This window comes from Perissodus microlepis, chromosome 14 (genome assembly GCF_051167445.1).
Source record: "Perissodus microlepis isolate ML-2025 ecotype Zambia chromosome 14, ASM5116744v1, whole genome shotgun sequence".
Lineage (NCBI taxonomy): Eukaryota > Metazoa > Chordata > Actinopteri > Cichliformes > Cichlidae > Perissodus > Perissodus microlepis.
Window position 1 is genome coordinate 6,100,043 of NC_140474.1, and position 19,907 is coordinate 6,119,949.

The 19,907-nt window shown below is 38.1% G+C and overlaps 1 protein-coding gene across 1 annotated transcript in view; it reads right to left on the bottom strand.

Moving 5' to 3' along the window:
- Nucleotides 1–8,374: 8,374 nt before the first annotated feature.
- Nucleotides 8,375–19,907, bottom strand: part of tyw1 (tRNA-yW synthesizing protein 1 homolog (S. cerevisiae)) — a 65,433-nt gene continuing 53,900 nt past the window's right edge. The window contains exons 15-16 of the mRNA XM_084950050.1: nucleotides 17,541–17,708; nucleotides 8,375–9,932 (exon numbers count right to left, since the gene is read on the bottom strand). Of these exons, the coding sequence (XP_084806176.1) occupies nucleotides 9,711–9,932; nucleotides 17,541–17,708 (390 nt within the window). The 3' untranslated portion in view covers nucleotides 8,375–9,710. The remainder of the gene's footprint in view (nucleotides 9,933–17,540; nucleotides 17,709–19,907) is intronic.

The window sequence follows — 19,907 nt, forward strand, 5'->3', positions numbered from 1 at the left end:
ACTTACTCAACCTCAGCTTCTTAATCACCAAAAACTGCAGTGAACAGGCTGGAGTTACACATCACAGCAGCCTGTCTGTAAATGTGCCAAAATAACCCTATTGGATATGAATCATGAATGAAGGAGAACTGATCTAAAGAGAGGTGATTTAAAAAGGAGAGCATTTCATACGGTAATCTTCAGTTGGTGGTTACAGTATAAGAATATTTTAGAAAGATTTCTGTCCTAGAAATCTGAGGCGTCTCTCTGTCTAAATTTTGCAGGGACATTTTGTTGCATTTTTGTTGGTAAAAGTTGCATTTGCATTATGCTTCATTATTTTCAGAGTTTGACAAAACTTCGTGCAAGTACTTCCAGAAAGTTACTACAGTACCAACACTTCGGGGGTGGGGTGAAACCGCTGTGAGACCTTGCCCCATCCTATCATGTGACCTACTGAGGTCACCTGAGTCATCAAGGTGTGAGTTGGGTTTGAAGCACCTGGGATGGGATTTTAAGACTGCATTGTAGTTGGCTGATAGATGGAGATGTAAGCCGACACCTCTATTCAATGATTATTCACAGCAGACCTGCATGGCCTCCTTTGCTCCTCTTTCAAACCATCTGTCTTCTCACATGGCACATCATGGAAGAACCACCTCCACAGAACAAGACTCACCTGCATTTAAAGGACAAAGGAGACCGTGTTCAATTTTTGGGCAAAGCAGACAGACCGTTAACACATTGTTAGCTAAAAACCGTCATCTTAAAGGTCAGTTTAAAAAAATATCTCTCTTTAAGGGCAAGCACAATGGTGCAGTGGCCTCCCATTAAAAAGGTCCTGGGTTTGAATCTACCTGCCAGCTGGAGGGCCTCTGTCCAAGGCATGCATGGGGTTAGGCTAACTTGTGATTCTGAACTGGCCATAGGTGTGAGTGGTTGCTTATCGCTTAGCTTTTGTCTTATGACAGCTGGGAGAGGGTGTCAACTCCCCCTCCTGACCCTGAACTGGTTAAGCAGAAGAAGATGGATGGATGCTCCCTGATGGATGGAGCAAGTATCACAGGTCTTTATTTCAGTCACCTTGTGCAACCCAGGCTTGTTGTCTGCTAACCTGCCTCTCATCCATTCATCAGTCAAACTGAGCAGCAGATAGCGGACTACAGGACATAAAGGTTACAGAATAATGTGCTCTAAACCCACCAATAGGCTCGCTGAGACTACACACAGTCTCCATGAGACAGAAACATATAAATAGCATATGACAACCTTTTTAAAATCCAGACTGTTACTGTGTCTCTCTTTCTCTCAATTTAAATGATAATATATTTAAAAGGAGATGTACTGAGAGCATTGTGTGGGCTCCCACTACATGTACACTGACTCTTTGTTGCCACTTTGTTTATTCTAATGAGCATCCTTAAAGTCTTAATGCAATATTTAGTGTACATACAGACACAGCCACCAACTGTAAGTGGATGAAAACAGGATAGAGCCAAGTCAATTATTCTTACATGAAATTGTGCTACATATGCTTCCTGGACATAGAACATTGAATGAACTATCTCTGGCTTTCTGGTTGCGATTGTAATTTAGTATATTTTTATGATGTGCACCAGTTCGTAGAAACTTTCTTACAGTGCCTTCAACTACAACAGCATCCTAACTTAATACATAACCATTTAAGTCACTTTATATAATGAAGAAGGTTTTGATGCTTAGAGAAGGAAGTTCAACTCTTTACAAATTGGATTTGCTTTTGATAGGATCTTGGAAACTTATTCTTCAGACCTAATCTACTCTGGAGCAGATTAGTTTAAGATAAAGGATCTATACATATAAAACAAAAACCTAATAACCAATCAGCTCTCTGAAAAATAATACCACTATAAGAGAGGTAACAGTAAGTAACAGTGATTTAAAGTCTTTGACTGGCAAAAATCATAAATATAAATTTTATATGAAGTTGTCTTTATTGGCTACAAGTAGTTTACCATAAGTTTTGAAGGGATGCGATATAACTCTAAAGCCTTGCACTGGAAGCCAGTCTGTGGTATGTTTTTAGATGTGCTTATTTTTGCTCTCAGACAGTTTAACACCGATAAAGTTGAAGCTGAAAGAATATCTAAGAATAAGTTTTACGCAACATAGGAATTTCTTCATTGAACCAATTCATTAATTCAATGAAATACAGAAGTAATTATAGGCATCATTATGGCACCTCGTGATGGGCAGTGAAGTTTGCTAAATGAGACGATCTCTTTTTCCTCAGATTGCCTTTTTTGGATTTAATTTTAGATTTTTTTTTTAATGTAGAGCTTTTCTATTATTTGTGGCCACTCAAAAGTCTTGAAGTGCACCCATTAATACGGTGCTTTTCATACAGAGCTTTTACATGTGCACAGTCCCTCTTTCTGCTCTGCTCTCCTCCGCTTTAGCTCTAGGAGCTGTGTTGCTTTCAGACTGTATTATCAGCTTCATATTTTTCTAATATTATAGTTTCCTTCTTGTTTTTATGTCACTCTGTGGATTGGGCCTGTCCATGTTTGTGACTGGTCATACTCACAGGTAGATTGGGAAGTTCCGGGTTATGTTAATGAGGTAACAAGTGGTAACCTCTGGAGCTGAAAAATGAAGCCAAGGCTTAAATGACACAGTTCCTTTCATGGGACTTGAGGCTGGCTCCAAAAAATAAACAATCCTCATAGACTCTCACATGAAAATGACAAACTTTACAGCAGAGAAGTTCATAACGTCTGCATATGTTCACATACTGGAGTGAGGGGATTGCTGTCTTAACTGACAGGTGTGCTGACATGGGTAGTAGTATGAAATTTTGTTGAATGAAATTCTAGTATTTTATTATTTTGTTACCATCCATCCTCTTCTGCTTATCTAATTCAGGGTCACAGGGAGACTGGAGCCTATCCCAGCTGCCACGGCATGAGAGCTGATAGGTGTCTGTTGGGTTGGTACAGTATATGAATGAAGGTGACTCATGTGACTCTTACATTACAGTAAGTGAAGCCAGAAAACGGAGATATACCCTGGTCATTTTGTACTTTCTTCATACTTAATTTTGTGAAATTAGGTATTTTGACTTGGATACAACTTATTTTGCAGGTCAACATTAATGGTGCTCAAGAAAGCAAAAAAGACAGTAAAGAAGTTTAACCTTCAGCTTGATTTTGCTAATTGCTTTTGATGGTGTCAAATGTTTGCATGGACGTTTCCCCTTTTATTCACTGAGTTGTGAAACAGACCATATGACAGCTGAGCCTGAGGAAAGAAACAATGATCCAGGACACACAGTAGGCAATTAGCACCTATCTCTCCTAATCACTCTGCGCCTTGCATGCATTTCAGCACTCATTATTGAGACAGATTTTCTATGATTCATCGCATTGCTGTGTGATTTACCACCACTCAGCAATCAGGCGAAAATTCATTACACCATTAGAATGCAAATCCTCCTTTGAAAATAAAGCATCAATATGCGAGGCGATGCCTTCATTAGACGGTCATTTGGTTAACTGAGTCACTTTGTTTTAAGAGGGGATTAGCATATGAGCTAAATCAAGGTCGTTCTCCCCACCTGTCTCATACAGACACGACACGCTACAACCAACCAATACAGCATCCCAATACTTCTGGGGGCAAATGCCAGTTTTTAAGCAGTTGCATCTTTGAGTAACGCACTATGACGACCCAGATGATAAATGAGTGAGCAAAGTTAATTTAGCCAACCAATAAGAGGTCAGGTGTATGTGTTGATAGAACATTTGTGGGCTTGTACTAACAGTTGAGCTTCACTGCTGCTTCAAGTGATGTGACAAATGAATTTGAGCGCACGAGAAAGAAGCTGGAGCAGAACGATTCCCATCACACATTCTCGGGGTGTGATCTGTGCTCTCCTGCCACATTTGAACCACAGCAATCTGAACATGTAAGGAAAATGCATTAGCTTGTAATAAAGCATTATAATACCAGATATGGGTCCCTGTTTCAGTTGTGTGAGGCTTTTATTTTTTTCAGCAGTTTCCTCTTTGGCAGCGGGCATCTTAACATTTGGCTCCTGCTCCCTTGAAATCTGTTGATTTGACAGAGTGCCGACACACTCGTCCCTGCACGTCTGAATTCATTTATGTTCAGACAGACAAGCAAAGCAGTCACAGAAGCTTCTGAATGTACAGGTACTATAGATATAAACACAGCTGGGTGTAAGCAGGCTTATAGGTCAGCCTTTTCAGACATTTTAGACCAAACATGAACAATGAGCATGTCATTATTCAAAGCACAATACACCAAAGAAAGCATTCAGTAGAGTACACAATGTATATTTATTCTTTTTTTCATTTCTTGTCACAGCCCCACTAGAAACCCCCCCACAAAATAATATTTAAAATAAGCCTCAGTTCACTCACATGACTCTGTTAACACTAATGCTGACATTCACATTACTAAAAAGATTAGTTTTGTTATATAATATTGTCATAAATCATGAGGAGACATACCTAAAACTACTGTCAGCAGGTAACTTAAAAGTGCGAAGGGTCACCTGACAACAGGAAGTCAAAGATTTGACTTACCATAATCCAGGAGCAGGTTTTTGAGACAGGTAAACCAACTAGGACTGATGGTCTGTTGCACATGGACACAGACTCAGGAACAGGAAGCTGCTTATAGCCCAGATTCTTTGGACATCTGGCCCAAACAGGAAACACACAGATGCACAGTTATAAACATTACATGCATATACCTACAAGTCTACACGCTGCCCACAGACGCTGAAGACGAAGAAGAGGCACTGAGTAATGGTTTGAAACAGGCTGTGAACACTCGCCAGTGAGGCAAACAGACTTTTTTCTCTTCTGAAAAAACACGCAATCTTGTCCTCCAACACATTTACCAGTCATCTGCAAATATCATTATCACTTTCACATTCCCATGAGGTCTGGGCACATTAGTATAAAGGATGCTTCTAGACACACCCTTAAAAATGCCTTTATAAATACACAGTTTACTCCCAGGTTACAGTCCTGAGTGGATGCTGAAGGCAGAATGATCCATGGACTTGAAGACAAAGTGTTTACAGCCTCACAATCAGAAGCTACCTGTGAGCTTGTACACACTGGCAGCAGCTTTAAATGGATGTCCCTCTGGGACATAAACAGGAGAAAAAAAATGAACACCTAAAACAATTTTTAACCACGGCTGTAAAGGAAATGATTCATTGACAAATCCCCATACTGACCCTTGCTCGTACTCTTTTGGGCTCCAAAGAGACAGTGGAATCCACACCTAGCTGGAAAATAATTAAAAGTGATTTCCTACTTGCCAAAAATAATATCCCTTGGTAGCCCCTGCTTTAAAATGGCACTTTACATGTGAACCTAACAAAGCATTTTGGATGAAATAAGTTGTGATAGCTGCAGTTACAGCCACACAGTGGTAATAGCCACCAAATATTAGAGGCTTACACATAACACTACACTCACATTTTTCTTTCTTTAAATATAGGATTCAATTTACAGGATAATAAATAACTGGTTTTGGTTTAGAATTAATTTACATATTCACATAATACTGTATTCTAAAATAAGTGCGCACATTTTAGTTTAGACTGTTATGTATGATTTAATCTTTGTTTTCTGAGTGACCTCAGTTGCAGCTGCTCCAGTCCTTTGATTGATGAGCCAAGAGGTGGAAAAGGGGCAGAGCAAGCCTATATGGAGACCAGCAAATTGGCACATACCATAACTCTGGATCAGGAGGGGAATTGGAAATTATGTTAGTTACAGTTAGGTTGTTTGTGTTCTACCCCTTGTTGTGTTTTTGTGTGCTGATCAGCCACTATTTAAGTTTCCCCTTTGTTTAGGTAGGTCAGTTTGTTTGAGTTGCTAGTATTGTTTGAGAGATCAGAGCAGAGATCATCCTCCGTCAGTCCTCCTAGAGCACTTCTCTCTCATTTAAAAATGCTTTCACATTAAAACAACAATAACAGTAATAGTAATAATAATAACAATTTCTCCATGCAAAAAATACTTTTATTCAGTTAGATTTATCCTTGTGTATATTGGAATGGCCTTCTCTGGAAACAGTCTTGAACCCAGAACTGTCACCTGCAACTGCAACAACAAAGTGCTTCACAGTATTACTGGATAAAACTCTTTTGGAGACATTTCAAAGTTACACTGACATTAAAGCTATTTGGTAAAAAGCACCCCTGAATCCAAAGTGACTTTGAGAGTGCACCAGTTTCCAGTCTTAATGGCAATAAACATTGCAAGCACACAAGGGGGACCGTGTCAGTCATGGGGAAATTATTATTTTGAATCCATTATTCCACTGTGGACGTAACAACATGCTTTCATTATGTTCCTTTTGACATTAGAAATTTGTCTTGCTTAATCACACAAACTCACACAAAGATTTGACAGGAGGCAGTGCTGGTTAAATGTGTTGCACAATAACACAATAAAAATAACAGCCATGTTCGGCGGATAAATTTGCAGATTTAAGATTATGTAATGAATAAAAAACTAAAATACACCAGTCCAGCCATTAAGTGAAATGGGAATTTTTAGTATCTTGCCTATGGATATTTGGCATGCAGACCAAATATGCAGCAAGGGATCGAACCACCAACCTTCTAATTATTAGATGACCTCTATCTGCTGAGCTATTCACTATTCACAAGGTTGTGAGTGAATCAATGATGAATAATCAATCAAATCCAACTGAAATTAGATGTTTTAATAATCACCTTCAAGTGAACCTTTGCCTCAATACAGTCAGACTTACCTACTGCACATAACACTTCATCAACCCAATGATGCAACAGTATCACGTTCTTTCAATGGGAGCTCTGTCTTCAAGGAGGCAAATAACTTAACAACAAAAAATGTGCATATACTGCTCTTTTATCATGAGTTTCCTGTGGAAAAGGAGCTATTACCAGTCACTTCAACCCCAGGCCTAACATCTCCAGGCAGATTCCCACTCCTGACGTGTCTGAGATGCTTCTGACATTTCACTATAAACTACAGAGACGGGTACAGTTAAACCAATAAAGCCTGAAATAACTGTGTAAATTTGCAATGTGCTCTCATGCTTTACATACATTCGGATTAAAAGTATGGCATTTTTACCTCAACTTTGTGAAGGACAGTATATATCGATTACAAATTACTGGTGCTTATTAATGTTTTACAGCTATTTCTGATATGTGCCCCACTATTTAAAAAAGAAAAAAAAGGAACTGCTTCTTGTTGATTGCAAAATGAAAGAAAAAAAAAATGCTATTATCTGCGGTAGAGCCATCCACCTACTCTTATATAGAAGTAGACAACCAGACAGCTTTCTTTTCTTTTGTCTGTGGTAATTGCAGACTGAAATAAAGATGAAGCCATGCAGCTCTACTTATTTAACCTTTCAGTTTACCCCACAATCTCCACACTCAAGAATCTCAACATTTCTTGCATCAGCAGGAACTATGAAGCCCTGCTTTCTTAGAAATAGCTAAATAGTGACTTTATGCCCAACCTGGCCATATGTAATCTTAAAAACCTAACAATACTACAGCTCAAAGAATTTTCCAACTGCACGAAGACTCACAGTTTACATAAATTACTCCACACCTCGTGGACTAAAAAATGAGACACGCAGGATTTTGAAAAGAACACAATTTCTGAACAGCTGAATGCCACCGTGAGTTTAATGTCCCTTGCTTCTAATTTATTTTAAAGTGGTCTGAAGCAATAGTTCCCCAGTCCCCAGATTTTGGACACTGGCTGCTTTTTGACTCATTTTCAATCCAGTCCTTGAAGCTGACGATTTTTAAAGGAATCGTCAGCTTTTTTGCTTGTTTGTTAAGCCACTTAACACTTATCTATGAATCATTCAAGCATAAAAAGCCAATAAACTCAAGGGACAAATTAGTTTTGTGTCTACACATAACAAAAAAATAATAAAAATAAAAAATCTAAGTCCCCAAAAATACATAGCATTTTTTCTCTCTATTTATTAATATAAAGAAATGAAGGATGGCTTAAAACCTTTGCACAATACTGTAGCTATAATGTTTTCTGTAGAGGATAATGTGTTTGTAAAAATGCCTAACTCACCACTACCATCACCTTTAATATTTTTTATTTCTGAAGTGCCAAAGTTACATGTAGAAATTTAAAAAAAGGGGCTACTGTATGTCTGAATCACTTTTGTTCAGTTAGTGCTCTCCTTGTGGCCTCTAAGTGCAGCCCAGTTTGCTTTTGCCACAATCATTCCTTTGTTAAAATGTCAACTTCTCAGTACTGCTGCAAGTAAAAAGTCAACAAAAATCTGCGAGAAGTACAGTAAGTTATTGTTATTTGCTTTAAGATCTCTTTGAACTGTATGAAATTCACGAGTGAGAAAGAACTTTATTGCAAAGACATTTATTACAGTGATACATTAACACACCAACACGTCAGAGACCCGAGAAAACAAACCAAATTCATGTGATTCTGTAGATTTTCATCCATGTAAGAAAAAATTATATTGGATTTTTTACATATGGACTGAATAACAAACTAGTAGAGGTTCTGCATTGTTCTGACATGACAAACATTTGATGGTACATATGAATTTAAACAGCAAAAAGCAGCATTACAGTACCAATCCAATCTAAACTTGGACCTTAATCTGGTTCATCTTTGTACCCAGTGTTGTTTAAATTAAGCTATGACCTGTTATAGACTAAGATTCTGAGTTTTTGATGTAAAACAGTAAGAGAACCATGCCTGCTTTATCATATTAAACATTTTAAACATTTCTTAGTTTAGCTCAAATGATCAAACACAAAATGTTGACGTTTTTTATGACTGCGATACTGAAATACTTCAAACACACGATTTTGTTTTTAATAAAACAGTTCACATCATATGTTTGAAAAGCTACATATTTTCTATCATCCAGATACAAAGTGCTGAAACCAGAAAAGAGAGAATGCAATGCATTGGAAGAAAACTGGAAAAAAAAAGAGCATCAAGAAGCATGTGCTGTAAAAAGACTCTCCCATGGAGGTGCAGCCTTGATGCTCTTCTCTCACTGCTCAACTCTTTTCCTTCTAAATAAAAACAACCACAGTCCTAATGAGTAGGAGGAAGAGCAAAGGTGCCCGGGAAAGATGCGGCGCTCCCAAGGACAACATAAGGAGAAATATAGGCACTACTCCTTATGTGCTAATCTTGTCTTGTGCTGTGCAGTTGCATCACTAAAACCTGGATTTAAAAGCTTTAGAAATGAAGATGAGATCGTGCGAAAAACCCGTCAATGGCTTCAACAAAGTAAAATATTGCCACTGCCTTATTACAAGGATCAATGCCATTCATATTTATAATAATAATTTCAAAAAGTGGGGTATTTTAAAGATCTAGGCACATCTATGAAGAAAAAGAAGCAATAACCTGATGTTCCGGCAAATTCCTAGAAAATAGGAGTGAGTTTATTTCTTCTGGTCCATGGCTGATTTTAGAGGTTATGTCAAAAGAAATGAAATATAAGAGAAATTAAACCAGGGAGTCCACATGACAAGGAAGGCAGCTGTGGACATACAGACACACAAATAACTCTGAAGCTCCAAGAGGATAGCAATAAAAACAACAAACCCTAAATTTTCAGTTTTTTATTTAAGTATTGGCGCTCACTATAGTAACTCTACCTCTGTCTGGTTTCTCTCGCTCGCTCATCTATCAGCATCCTGAGATGTCTTTGCTTTTGTTGCGTCGTTGGAAACGTGTCTCAGCAGGGTCGAAACCTTGTTCTTGGGCTCCAAACAGAGCCCAGCTGGGAGTCTTGGCTACGTAGTCCAAGGCAGAGAAAGTCTGCTGTCCTCCACTCTCATCATAAGCTTGGACCAGTTCCTGAAAGCGTTCGTAGTCGATCCATGTCCACCACTCGCCATCCACCTTGAACTAAAACCACAGAAACAAAAAAACAGAGAAACAAGGTTGCAGATGAGCAACAAGCAGTAATCCAAGTAGAGTTTAGGGATCTGTATGCGGAAACTCTGTGCCTTTGCAAATCTTTTGCTAAGGCTGTTTGCAATTCAACACTAATTTAAGGAGACGGCCACCTGACACCATGTCCACTGATGTCAGCCGTTTCCGTATCAGAAAATAATATCACCCATCAAATTTCATCTGTCATTTCATGAAAGTAAAACAAGAGATGCACATATTTCATTTCTACAGGATATTTCACTGGAACTGAAGCAAAGCAGAAAGCAAAGGCTCTCAGCAAATTACCACACAAACACAAAAGTGTTGTGTGCTGTAAATTCAACAATAAAGAATTCACAGGTGTGAATTAAAGAGCTTCTTCCTCCACATTCACCACTGGCTAGAAGTTGAGCCTTTCTTTAAATGGTGTGGGATTCATCAACTCCACCACTTCCCTTCCAATCCCATCACTTGTTTTATCAATCACTGCTTCTTTCTTCGTCACCCAATTTGCCATCCATCTCACTAAAGAGAAAAAAAGAGCAGAGATAAATGGGCAGGGGAGCGTGGAGAAAGAATATGTGTGTGTGTGTTTATTGAGTGGGGCACACAAACTACCAGGGAAAGAGAGAACAGCTTGTGTGTTTGACAGTGAGGGAAGAGCCTCCATCATCATTCGCTAAGCCTGCCTGTTTTCCCTGACGAGCACAGTGGGTGAAGAGCGTGACCTCTACTTTCCCAGCATGCACCAGTGCTCTCTAGTTGATACAATACGATGTTTTCCTTGTTATCAGCAAAGGTGGGAAAGACTGAAAAGAAACAGGGGGCAGGCAAAGAAGCAAGCGTGTGTTATATAAACCAAACTTCTCTGAAGTTTGATGCTATTTATAGCAAACTGTACAGCAAAGCTTGAATTTCAAAGTGGTCCCTGAAGACTTGGAAGTTTTCTATAAGCTGTAACTGGATGCAAAATGTCACCATGTTGTCACTGGGGACAAACATTGTGCTTTTAGCATTTAAAATTTGTTTCAGGTTCACTGCTGCTTTAGCCTGACCCCCATGAGTGCACATGGGCTCACCACTTTAAAATTTTCACGCACCAAACTGCTCCTACCACTTTATTCATAAACAAGTGGAAAAGAGAGTAACATCACATCACTGACTTTCTTCTAAAAAGAAAAAAAGATAGCAACTTGATGAATTTCTTTTTTACTCATGAATGCTGATTTGCCCCTTTAAAGACTAATGATGCCTCACTGAGGGAGAATGGCTTTTGAACGTTAACCTGTTGATGACCCAGTGCCTTCGTAGGTCATTAGAGAAAATCTCTTTGCCACTTCTAATGAAGCCCAAGAAGAGTCAAAATAATGGAAGCATCACCTGTTGGGAGTCGATATTTGTTGTAATGAGGAAGGACTATATTTGTTTAGCTGGCATGTCGGTAAACAATTACTGTCTCTGTGAGAGCAAAGCTGTGCCGTCTTAGAGGAGAACAAGGCACCCAGCGGTTTTAACTAACTAAATGAGCTACTTTCATGTTAGAACATGTCACTGAGCTGTAGCTCTCAGCAACTGGATGGATGGAAGACCGCTCCAGCTTTTCTCTGTCTATAGATTATAATCAACTGGAGGTACAGTAAACTCGAAATAAGCACAGTGCTCTGAGTAGAGGGGAAAAACAACTCTTCCAAGTTATGCTGGATTTATGTAGTTCTTTGGCTTTGCAAAGGGAGGTATTCAACCAGGAGAGGCACTTGTGTGCAGTCCTGTGTGTAGCCTGATAGAAGCCATGTAAATGTCAAACGCTAATATGTTAAAAAGTTATCTTGAACAGAAAGGAAACAGCAGAAGTTAATCACAGAAAGGAAAAAGCTTTAACCCCCACCCTACAATGATAAAAAATTTATACATGAGATGCAGCGATAATAATTGGAGTGAACAATTTTACCACCTAACTACAAAGAAGTGCTTTGTCTATTAAGATTTAAGATTCGACGTTGTTGTGGGGCTAAAAGAGCAAAAGCACCAGAAACAAACACAGCTCTTCATAGCACCTACAGGTTACCAATGCACTACCACGCTGAGTGCTTTACACAGCCCGGTGCAAAAACAACCTTTCATAAAAGCAATCAAACGATAGCTTCAGGGCAGATAGTTAAAATATCTCACTCTGTGAGATGGATCACAGAAATGTCAAAAGACTACAGCACTGTCATTACACTGGTTGAAAACTTGCAAAACCAAAGACAGAAATATTGAGGAGACACACTCTGCAATGTACCTGGCATAATTTGTATTAAAAGTAGACTCAAGATCTTTGAAAAATACATCTCTATGCAGGCACATGTAACACATACAGTAGCCCAGAAGGGACAAGGATGTTTTTGTTCCTACATTTATAATAAACGTTCAAACATTTGATGTAAGGTTTGACTTAATTTAGGCTTTAAAACAAAAACTAAACAAGTCTACTGAAAGCACTGATGTGCAAGTGAGCTCGCCTTTCATAAAAACAAGGTTGGGTCTCAACTGTTTTTTCGTTGCACTGTGCTCTTAGAGAAATGAAACCGAGAAGGATGAAAGAAGACTGAAAATAACTGAGAAAAGTCGGGGGAAGGAAAGGAGAGAAGAGATAAAAGAGAAAAAAGGGTGGCAGGAAAAGTAAAACGATGGATGAGAGAGGCAGAGATTCAAAGAGAAAGAAATGCCCAGCTATGGGAGGATCCCAGCAGTTGAAAAGTAACTAATGATGATGATGTGGCAGTGCAAGGAGGATCTATTGCTAGTTGCTATAGAGAAATAGACACACTCATATACACACACCCACAAAATGAGACTGATGTGCTTCCCTGTGATGCATATTAAATTCTGCTGTTATGTAAGTTGACATAAAACCTGAAGGAATTCATATTCTGATTTCTCTTCCTGCTGCACAAAGATATTCAAAACCCTGAAGACCTGTAAGCAAAACAGTCTCATTCACAAGAGGAACCTAAAAGTGAATTAAATTCCCAAAGTTGCTGGATTATTGATGAATGCCCAAAGACAGCAGTGTGCCAGCACGCACACATTGGTAAATATTTACACAGAAATAACTGGGAGGCATTCAATCAGAGGTTCAAGTTTTCATTCAATTTTGATTTTCCTTTTATTTCTTTACTTTGGTCTATGTAGTTGCTCCAGTCACACTTTGGCATTGGCGCACCAATCGCGATTTCTTTTCCTCTGCCTAAAACTATAAATATTGATGAACTCATCTATAAAGTACCAACTGAAACGGTGTAAATTTCACTGACCAATAATTTGTGTCACAGTCTTTGTCAGGGACCTTTATTTCCTGACCATAACTAGGACGATAACTAAATAAAAACTAATACACAAGGCCAAAAACTGATGAAATGCATTGACAATTTTGTCAAAAAATAGAAATGAGATGAAAATATTCTGGAGCGACCAGATCCAATCAGAACTAATTAACTTGTGTAAAAAGACCAGATGCACACATTTCACTTACTGCCTTTCACTTTCACTTGAAAACGGTACCACTAGCTCACATGCTCCGTTTTTTCATAAAAATGCAGCAAAATGTCAACGTTTGGGTGGAAGAGAAGATTAGAAATACACATTTCACATTTGATGCCAGTAAAAGCATGACAAACCTTCAGACTTTACATTTTAGTCAACTAAATCAACTTTATAATTAGTCTTATATTTCGTCGACTAAAATGAAAAAAAAATCTCGATGTCTAAGTTACGACTAACACAAAATGATGTTTTATTCAAAAGACTATAGTTAAAACTAAATCAAAATTTGCAGTCAAAATTAACACTGCTCTGAGCATGTGTTAACGGCTGAATCACATTTCAACTTACAGTTAACTGTTAAATAGCATAACAAAAACTGCATTATGTTTTCATGAGAAATTACAAAGCTTAAAGTAGCAAAAGGAAACATTTCACTCTGACTTCAGGGCACTTTTGGAGAGCACTGTAGAGATATATCTAAGGCAGGTACTGGCTTTAAACCTCTGTCAGTGCGCCCCAGGGTGGCTATGGCTACACTGTAGCTTGCCATCACCAGTGTGTGAATGGGTGGATGATTGTGTATAGTGTAAAGCGCTATACAAATACAGACCATTTACCATTTGGTGCTTTGGTATATTTAGAGATGATGGTGATCATCATCTCCTATGAAGTTGAATTATTATTAGTTTTAGATTTCATAGGGTGAATAAATAAAAGGCTTTAGCTGACTCTTTTTGGTTAAGGAATCTGAGGGATCCTCTTACTGCGGTGACCTTTCAATTAATGGTCCTTGACAGCTGAGTATTTTAACTTGTCGCTCAAATTTGAACATTGAATAGTATTTATGCACAAATCAGTTTAAAATTAAGTGCTTCCATATTTGATTTTTCTTGTTAATCCCACCTAAGATATAATTCAGTTTCTTATTAACATTGCTCATTAGTTTCATTAAAAATAACAACCTATAATAATGCAATTTCTCCCTGGCAGTTTTATAAATTGCAGTATGGTCTTAAATACAGACACAAAAACATATTCACATTCTTTCAGTATGTGTGAGTTCAGGTTGATACAGACAAACACACAGATGGACTGTGTGATACAGGAAACAACATACTCGTGCATGTGTGTCCGAAGAAAAAGATAAAAAGACACAAACAGCGAATAGTTATTGTGCACTTGTACCATCTATGGGCTTACATTCCAGTTTATCTCCATAAAGTCAAAACGCTTGTCTAATTATCAATAAATCTCACACGGAATTTGAGAACAGAACGACAGCCTTAACATATTCATATTATTAACATTCAGTATCATGAGTACGCATTTTAAGATCCATCCAAAATATTCTAATCAGCAAAAAACACCCCAAACTATTTCTGCCTGATATGGCATCATATTATTATTCCTGTTAAAAATAACATGGAAACAGATTCTGAAGAGCAAACATAAAACATGTAAACCGTCTCCTGCAAGTGAATATACAAGTATGGCAGTGTAATTAATGTTTTGCTTTCTACAACATTAGAAACTTAATGATAATACGATGAACTACAAGGTCCACTAGATTCCCAGACCTAATAATTTGTCGCTAATGTTAAATAAACATTGCACCTCATTGCTATCTCCGACAAGTTAATGATTGGTTACAATATGTGGCATGGTTTCAATAAGCCCATGTAGTGTTACAATATTTATTCCCATCCAGAGTTTTATTAATTTTTTGTTAGGATCTAGTGCTGTTGGTGGGAGAGCTGGACCACGGCACAATCCCAGAGATTCTCACTGGGATTAAAGTCTGGACTCTGTGCTGGCTAATCTGTGTGAAAACGATGTCTCCTACTCCCTGGATCACCGTTTCACAGTTTGAGCCTTATGACTCCTGGCATCGTGATGCTCCCACAGGTTAGTACTGTAGGCACTAAGCATGACGGCTCCATCACTTCATCCAGCTCTTTCCCTGATCATCAGTCAGGAACAGAATAAATCTGGACCTATCAGACCAGATGACCATTTTCCATTGCTCTAAAGTCCAGACTTTATGCTATTTAACAACTGAACCATTTTTATGACTAGCGTAATTGATAAGTGGTTTTCTTAACCTCCTAGGACCTGGCGTCCACATATGTGGACATCACATTTTGGGTTATTTAGACCAAAATACTAAATTTTGCTCTACAAGGGCCTGGTATCCACTTACGAGGACATTATACTGCTACTGTTCTATCAAAATTTTAAATGAATATCCTCATATGTGGCTCTTATTTTTCTTAAAAGCAAAAATAAGGTAAAAAAAAATAATAAAAATCTGGTAATTCTTTGTTTTTACATTCATCGGGCCCCAATACGCCCAAATATCAAAGAGAAATTAAAAATGCATACTGTGGAAGAGTTCCGGTCTTAGGAGGTTAAGGCTAAAGTGTTTAGTCCCAATCCCTTGAAATCCCCTCACAACGCGCTGTAGAACTGAGTTCCGAGTTCTACTGTTTTTCTACTGATTTTTCCAAATGTTTAAGTGACGTCCAATCGTGATCATTCAGGATGCTTTTTGACCACATTTCTACCACAAAGATGATCATTCACCATTAACTTTCAAGATTGAATAATGTGTTTGACAGTTCTTAACTCAGTTTCAGTACTTTCAGCACATAAATAAACAATTTCAGCATTTAGAAATGGAATAACATGTTCTCCACAACCACCATCATGGTATTTTAAGAAATGAGAAGCTATTCACTGCATCAGTTAAGGTTAAATGACCCGTTGCCAGCCAAAACACATTAATCACTGCAGTAATTATTCAGTGGAAGTCTCTTATCTATTTGCTTAGTGCAGTGCACATATTAAAAGTGTGTTTATATATATCAGTAGTGCTACTGATATTCAAGTCTGGAAAAGAATGGTCACCAGTAGCCAGGCTAACGTTTCCATCCACTCCATCCTTTGTGCAATGCTGCCAGCACTTCTAAAACTAAAGCTTATTTAGAATCATATCTCAAATCTTCCAAGACTCAAGAGATATGATGTTTACAGTATATGCAGTTTATATATATAGCTTCAAGCAATTGCATTTAAATGAAAAGAAGAAATCGGCAGTAGGAGTCAACAAACACACCACAGAGAGAAACACTTGGACCATTGCCCCCAACCTGAAAAAAAAAAATCTAAAATGAAAAAAGGAGGATAAGGAGCACTGGCACTCCCATAAATTGTGACTGTACATCAAACAGAGTTCCTACTATGTGTGTATGTGTTTTTGTGATAGGCAGGTGTGGGTGCCTTGCTTGCTGGCTGCCTTGAATTTCTCCTGTCAGAGAGAGCCAAGATGGCAATTAATCATCATTCATTAACTGCTGATGGACAGTCGCCTTGGCAGAACCCAACACTGACTGGAATTTTTTTGAGGGTTTGCCTCTGTAGAAGTAAATTCCAGCTGATGCTTGGACATTTTCAAAAGACAGCAGACTAAACTATATAAATTATGAAACAAGATAAAAATCAAAAAGCCAATTTGAAAACTAGGAACCTGCACTGGGCTGCCTGGAAAACAACCTTAGAAGAGAAAACAGATAAAAAGGTGTGTGTCTGGAAAACTACAGAGAATTATGTATCATCTAATGATAACATTCATTTTTTTTTTATTAATTTCAAGTTCATAGTTTTTACAAGGAATCAGAATTTTCCATCAGATGCATAGATGGTACTAACTTCCTGAAAATCAATTTCTTGTGGAATAATGTTTAAAAACTTACCTTTTCTAGATTATCTGTCAAAAAGGTCATATAATCTTGAGCAAAGCACGAGAATTAGACAATTATCTTCCTCACATTAAGTGACAGACCTTACTATAAGTTTAAAACCTTGAACTGACACTAACTGCATCAAATGTGTGGAATTACTTGGATCCCTGTGAGATCCAAGTATTTATCAATGATGAGAAGAAACTCCAAATAAATAATAACTGTGTATCAAATATTCTTTAGTTGTCAAAAACTTCAGATGTGCTACATTATGTAGTTTTGTACAAACCTTTGGAGGCTTAGAAGGAGTTATTACCTTGGTGTGTGCAATGAGCAGACAGTTTGAGTGCTCATGTTCGCAGGCAATCTCATATTCAGGCAACATGTCAGCTAGCTGCTGAACGAAGGTGACCACTTCCTGGTGCCAGGGAACATTTGCCATGGTCAGGCTGCTCGCAGAGCTTTCCCCGCAGTATGTCACCCCCTGGAGACACGTGAGCAGACAATCAGAAACAGAGTACAGAAAAGAAAGATTTACAGATTTTAACAAACATATTTTTACCCCACAAAATACAGAAGAGAAACGATGCAAGTAAAGGACAAATAATTTCCTACACAAACTTCAGCAAAACAGCTTTTTGTCTCCATACAAAGGCCTTAGTTTGAGTGACAGAGTAATTTTTTTAGTGCCGCAGTGTCTGTCAGCAAGACTGCACGAACTACAAGGCCAACATTCATAAAAGCTTTTTGAGATGTTGAGCAAAGGAAGAACTAGTTCGATTTTTAGATCATATCTGAATCGGTGTCTTTAAAATTGCAAAACAGCCATCGTAGAGCATTAAAACACATCCACTTGTAGTTGCTTAGTACTCCATTTGTTTTCTTTCTCTCTTTTTTAAACACATAAATAGATTTTCCAAGAAACATATTTTAACAGAAGTGGTTTTTTGATTGAACATCAGCTATTAAAAGCATAAATGCTTCTGTATTCATGCCTTCATCAAAAGCTCAATACTGAAAAATGAAACTGAGTGAAATATCTAAGACTGGAAAATGCAGAGTCTCTTCTGGTGAGCTTGTACTTTGGATACTATGGACAGGTATGACTTTCAAATATTTACCAGACCAATAACATGTGTGAGATACTGTAAGATTAGATCAAATACTTTCCTCTGAAAACAAAGTATTATTGCTTAAAATTCTTTAGAGTACAGCAATCAAAAGTAGACTATCCTGAGGAGAAACTGAAAGACTAGACAGAAGTCCACAGAGGGCCCGGTGGCGCCAGTGTCCGGCAGCCTCGCCTCTGTCAGTGCGCCCCAGGGCAGCTGTAGCTACAATGTAGCTTGCTATCGCCAGTGTGTGAATGTGTGTGTGAATGGGTGAATGACTGAATGTAGTGTAAAGCGCTTTGGAGTCCTTAAGGACTAGAAAAGCGCTATACAAATGCAGGCCATTTACCATTTACCATTTTACCAAAAACATAAAAAAAGAAACTGGTTAATTTTTAAACCAATATAGATCTTAAGGAACCACAAAGATGTTCAATGTAAAGCATAAAAATATCCAGATTGTAATTGATTGATCAAGTCAATTACAATCTAATTAAGCTGCAATGAGTTCCTTTTGTTGGCTCCATGAGGGCAATGACTGGCAACTGACCATTCACCTTTTATGTAGTGACTTTTATGATTCATTTGACCCTGATGTTTTTCACTCTAACTAATGCTCATTTTGTGAAATTGATAAGACTTGATATACAGCAACGAGTCTTCTGATCAATAGTGGCTCTTACTCTGCATTTAATCTTTAGTTGTTATTAATCACTGGCTCTGTTCCACAGTTTGTCATCCTCCCCTCATCTCCAACCAGTCAAGGCAGATGCCCACCCCTCCCTGAGCCTGGTTCTACTCGAGGTTTCTTTCTGTTAAAAGGGAGTTTTCTCTTCTGTTGTTGCCAAATTGCTTGCTCGTAAGGTTCATCTGATTGTTGGTGTTTTCTCTGTATTATTGTAGGGTCTTGAACTTGAACTGTTGTGATTTAGCGCTAGATAAAGAGAAACTTTTGCAGAGGAGAAAGCAATAAGGTGAATACACCTTTCACGAACTTTTGCCATTATCTGGAAGAATCTGTTGCAGACTAAAACCCCGTGTCAGACTGTCATTTGCTCTTACTGGAAGAGGCTTTGCATTATACACCAAAAAGATTGTAGAGGCCACAGACAACTGTTTTGTAGAAGCTTGAAGTTTTTGTATTTCTTAGTGAATAATCACTGAGCCAGCCTCTAAATAGTTCACTACACCTCTCAAAGCAGTACAGAGGAAGAAGAAATCAGTGTATGCATCAGGATTTAAGGAACGTTTTCAGTAGTACCTATTCAGATATGAGATTTTCAGAAAAAAACAGTCCTGTACAACTGGAAAAATGGATGTATTTACACATGATTATTGATATGGCAAAAACTGGAAAGAGTCGGGGACCTTCACAAACAGAGATGTTACCTAAAACCATTTAAGAAAACGATTTTACAGAGAAGTTAAAAGCAAGAATCCACAGCACACGACGTAACTGTTTTTTGAAGAAATCTTTACACAGACCCAGTCAGCCATTACTTATTTTAATTAAAGCTTTACACATGAACCACTGCATCATGTTCCTGTAACGACTAACTGCATAAACTTTA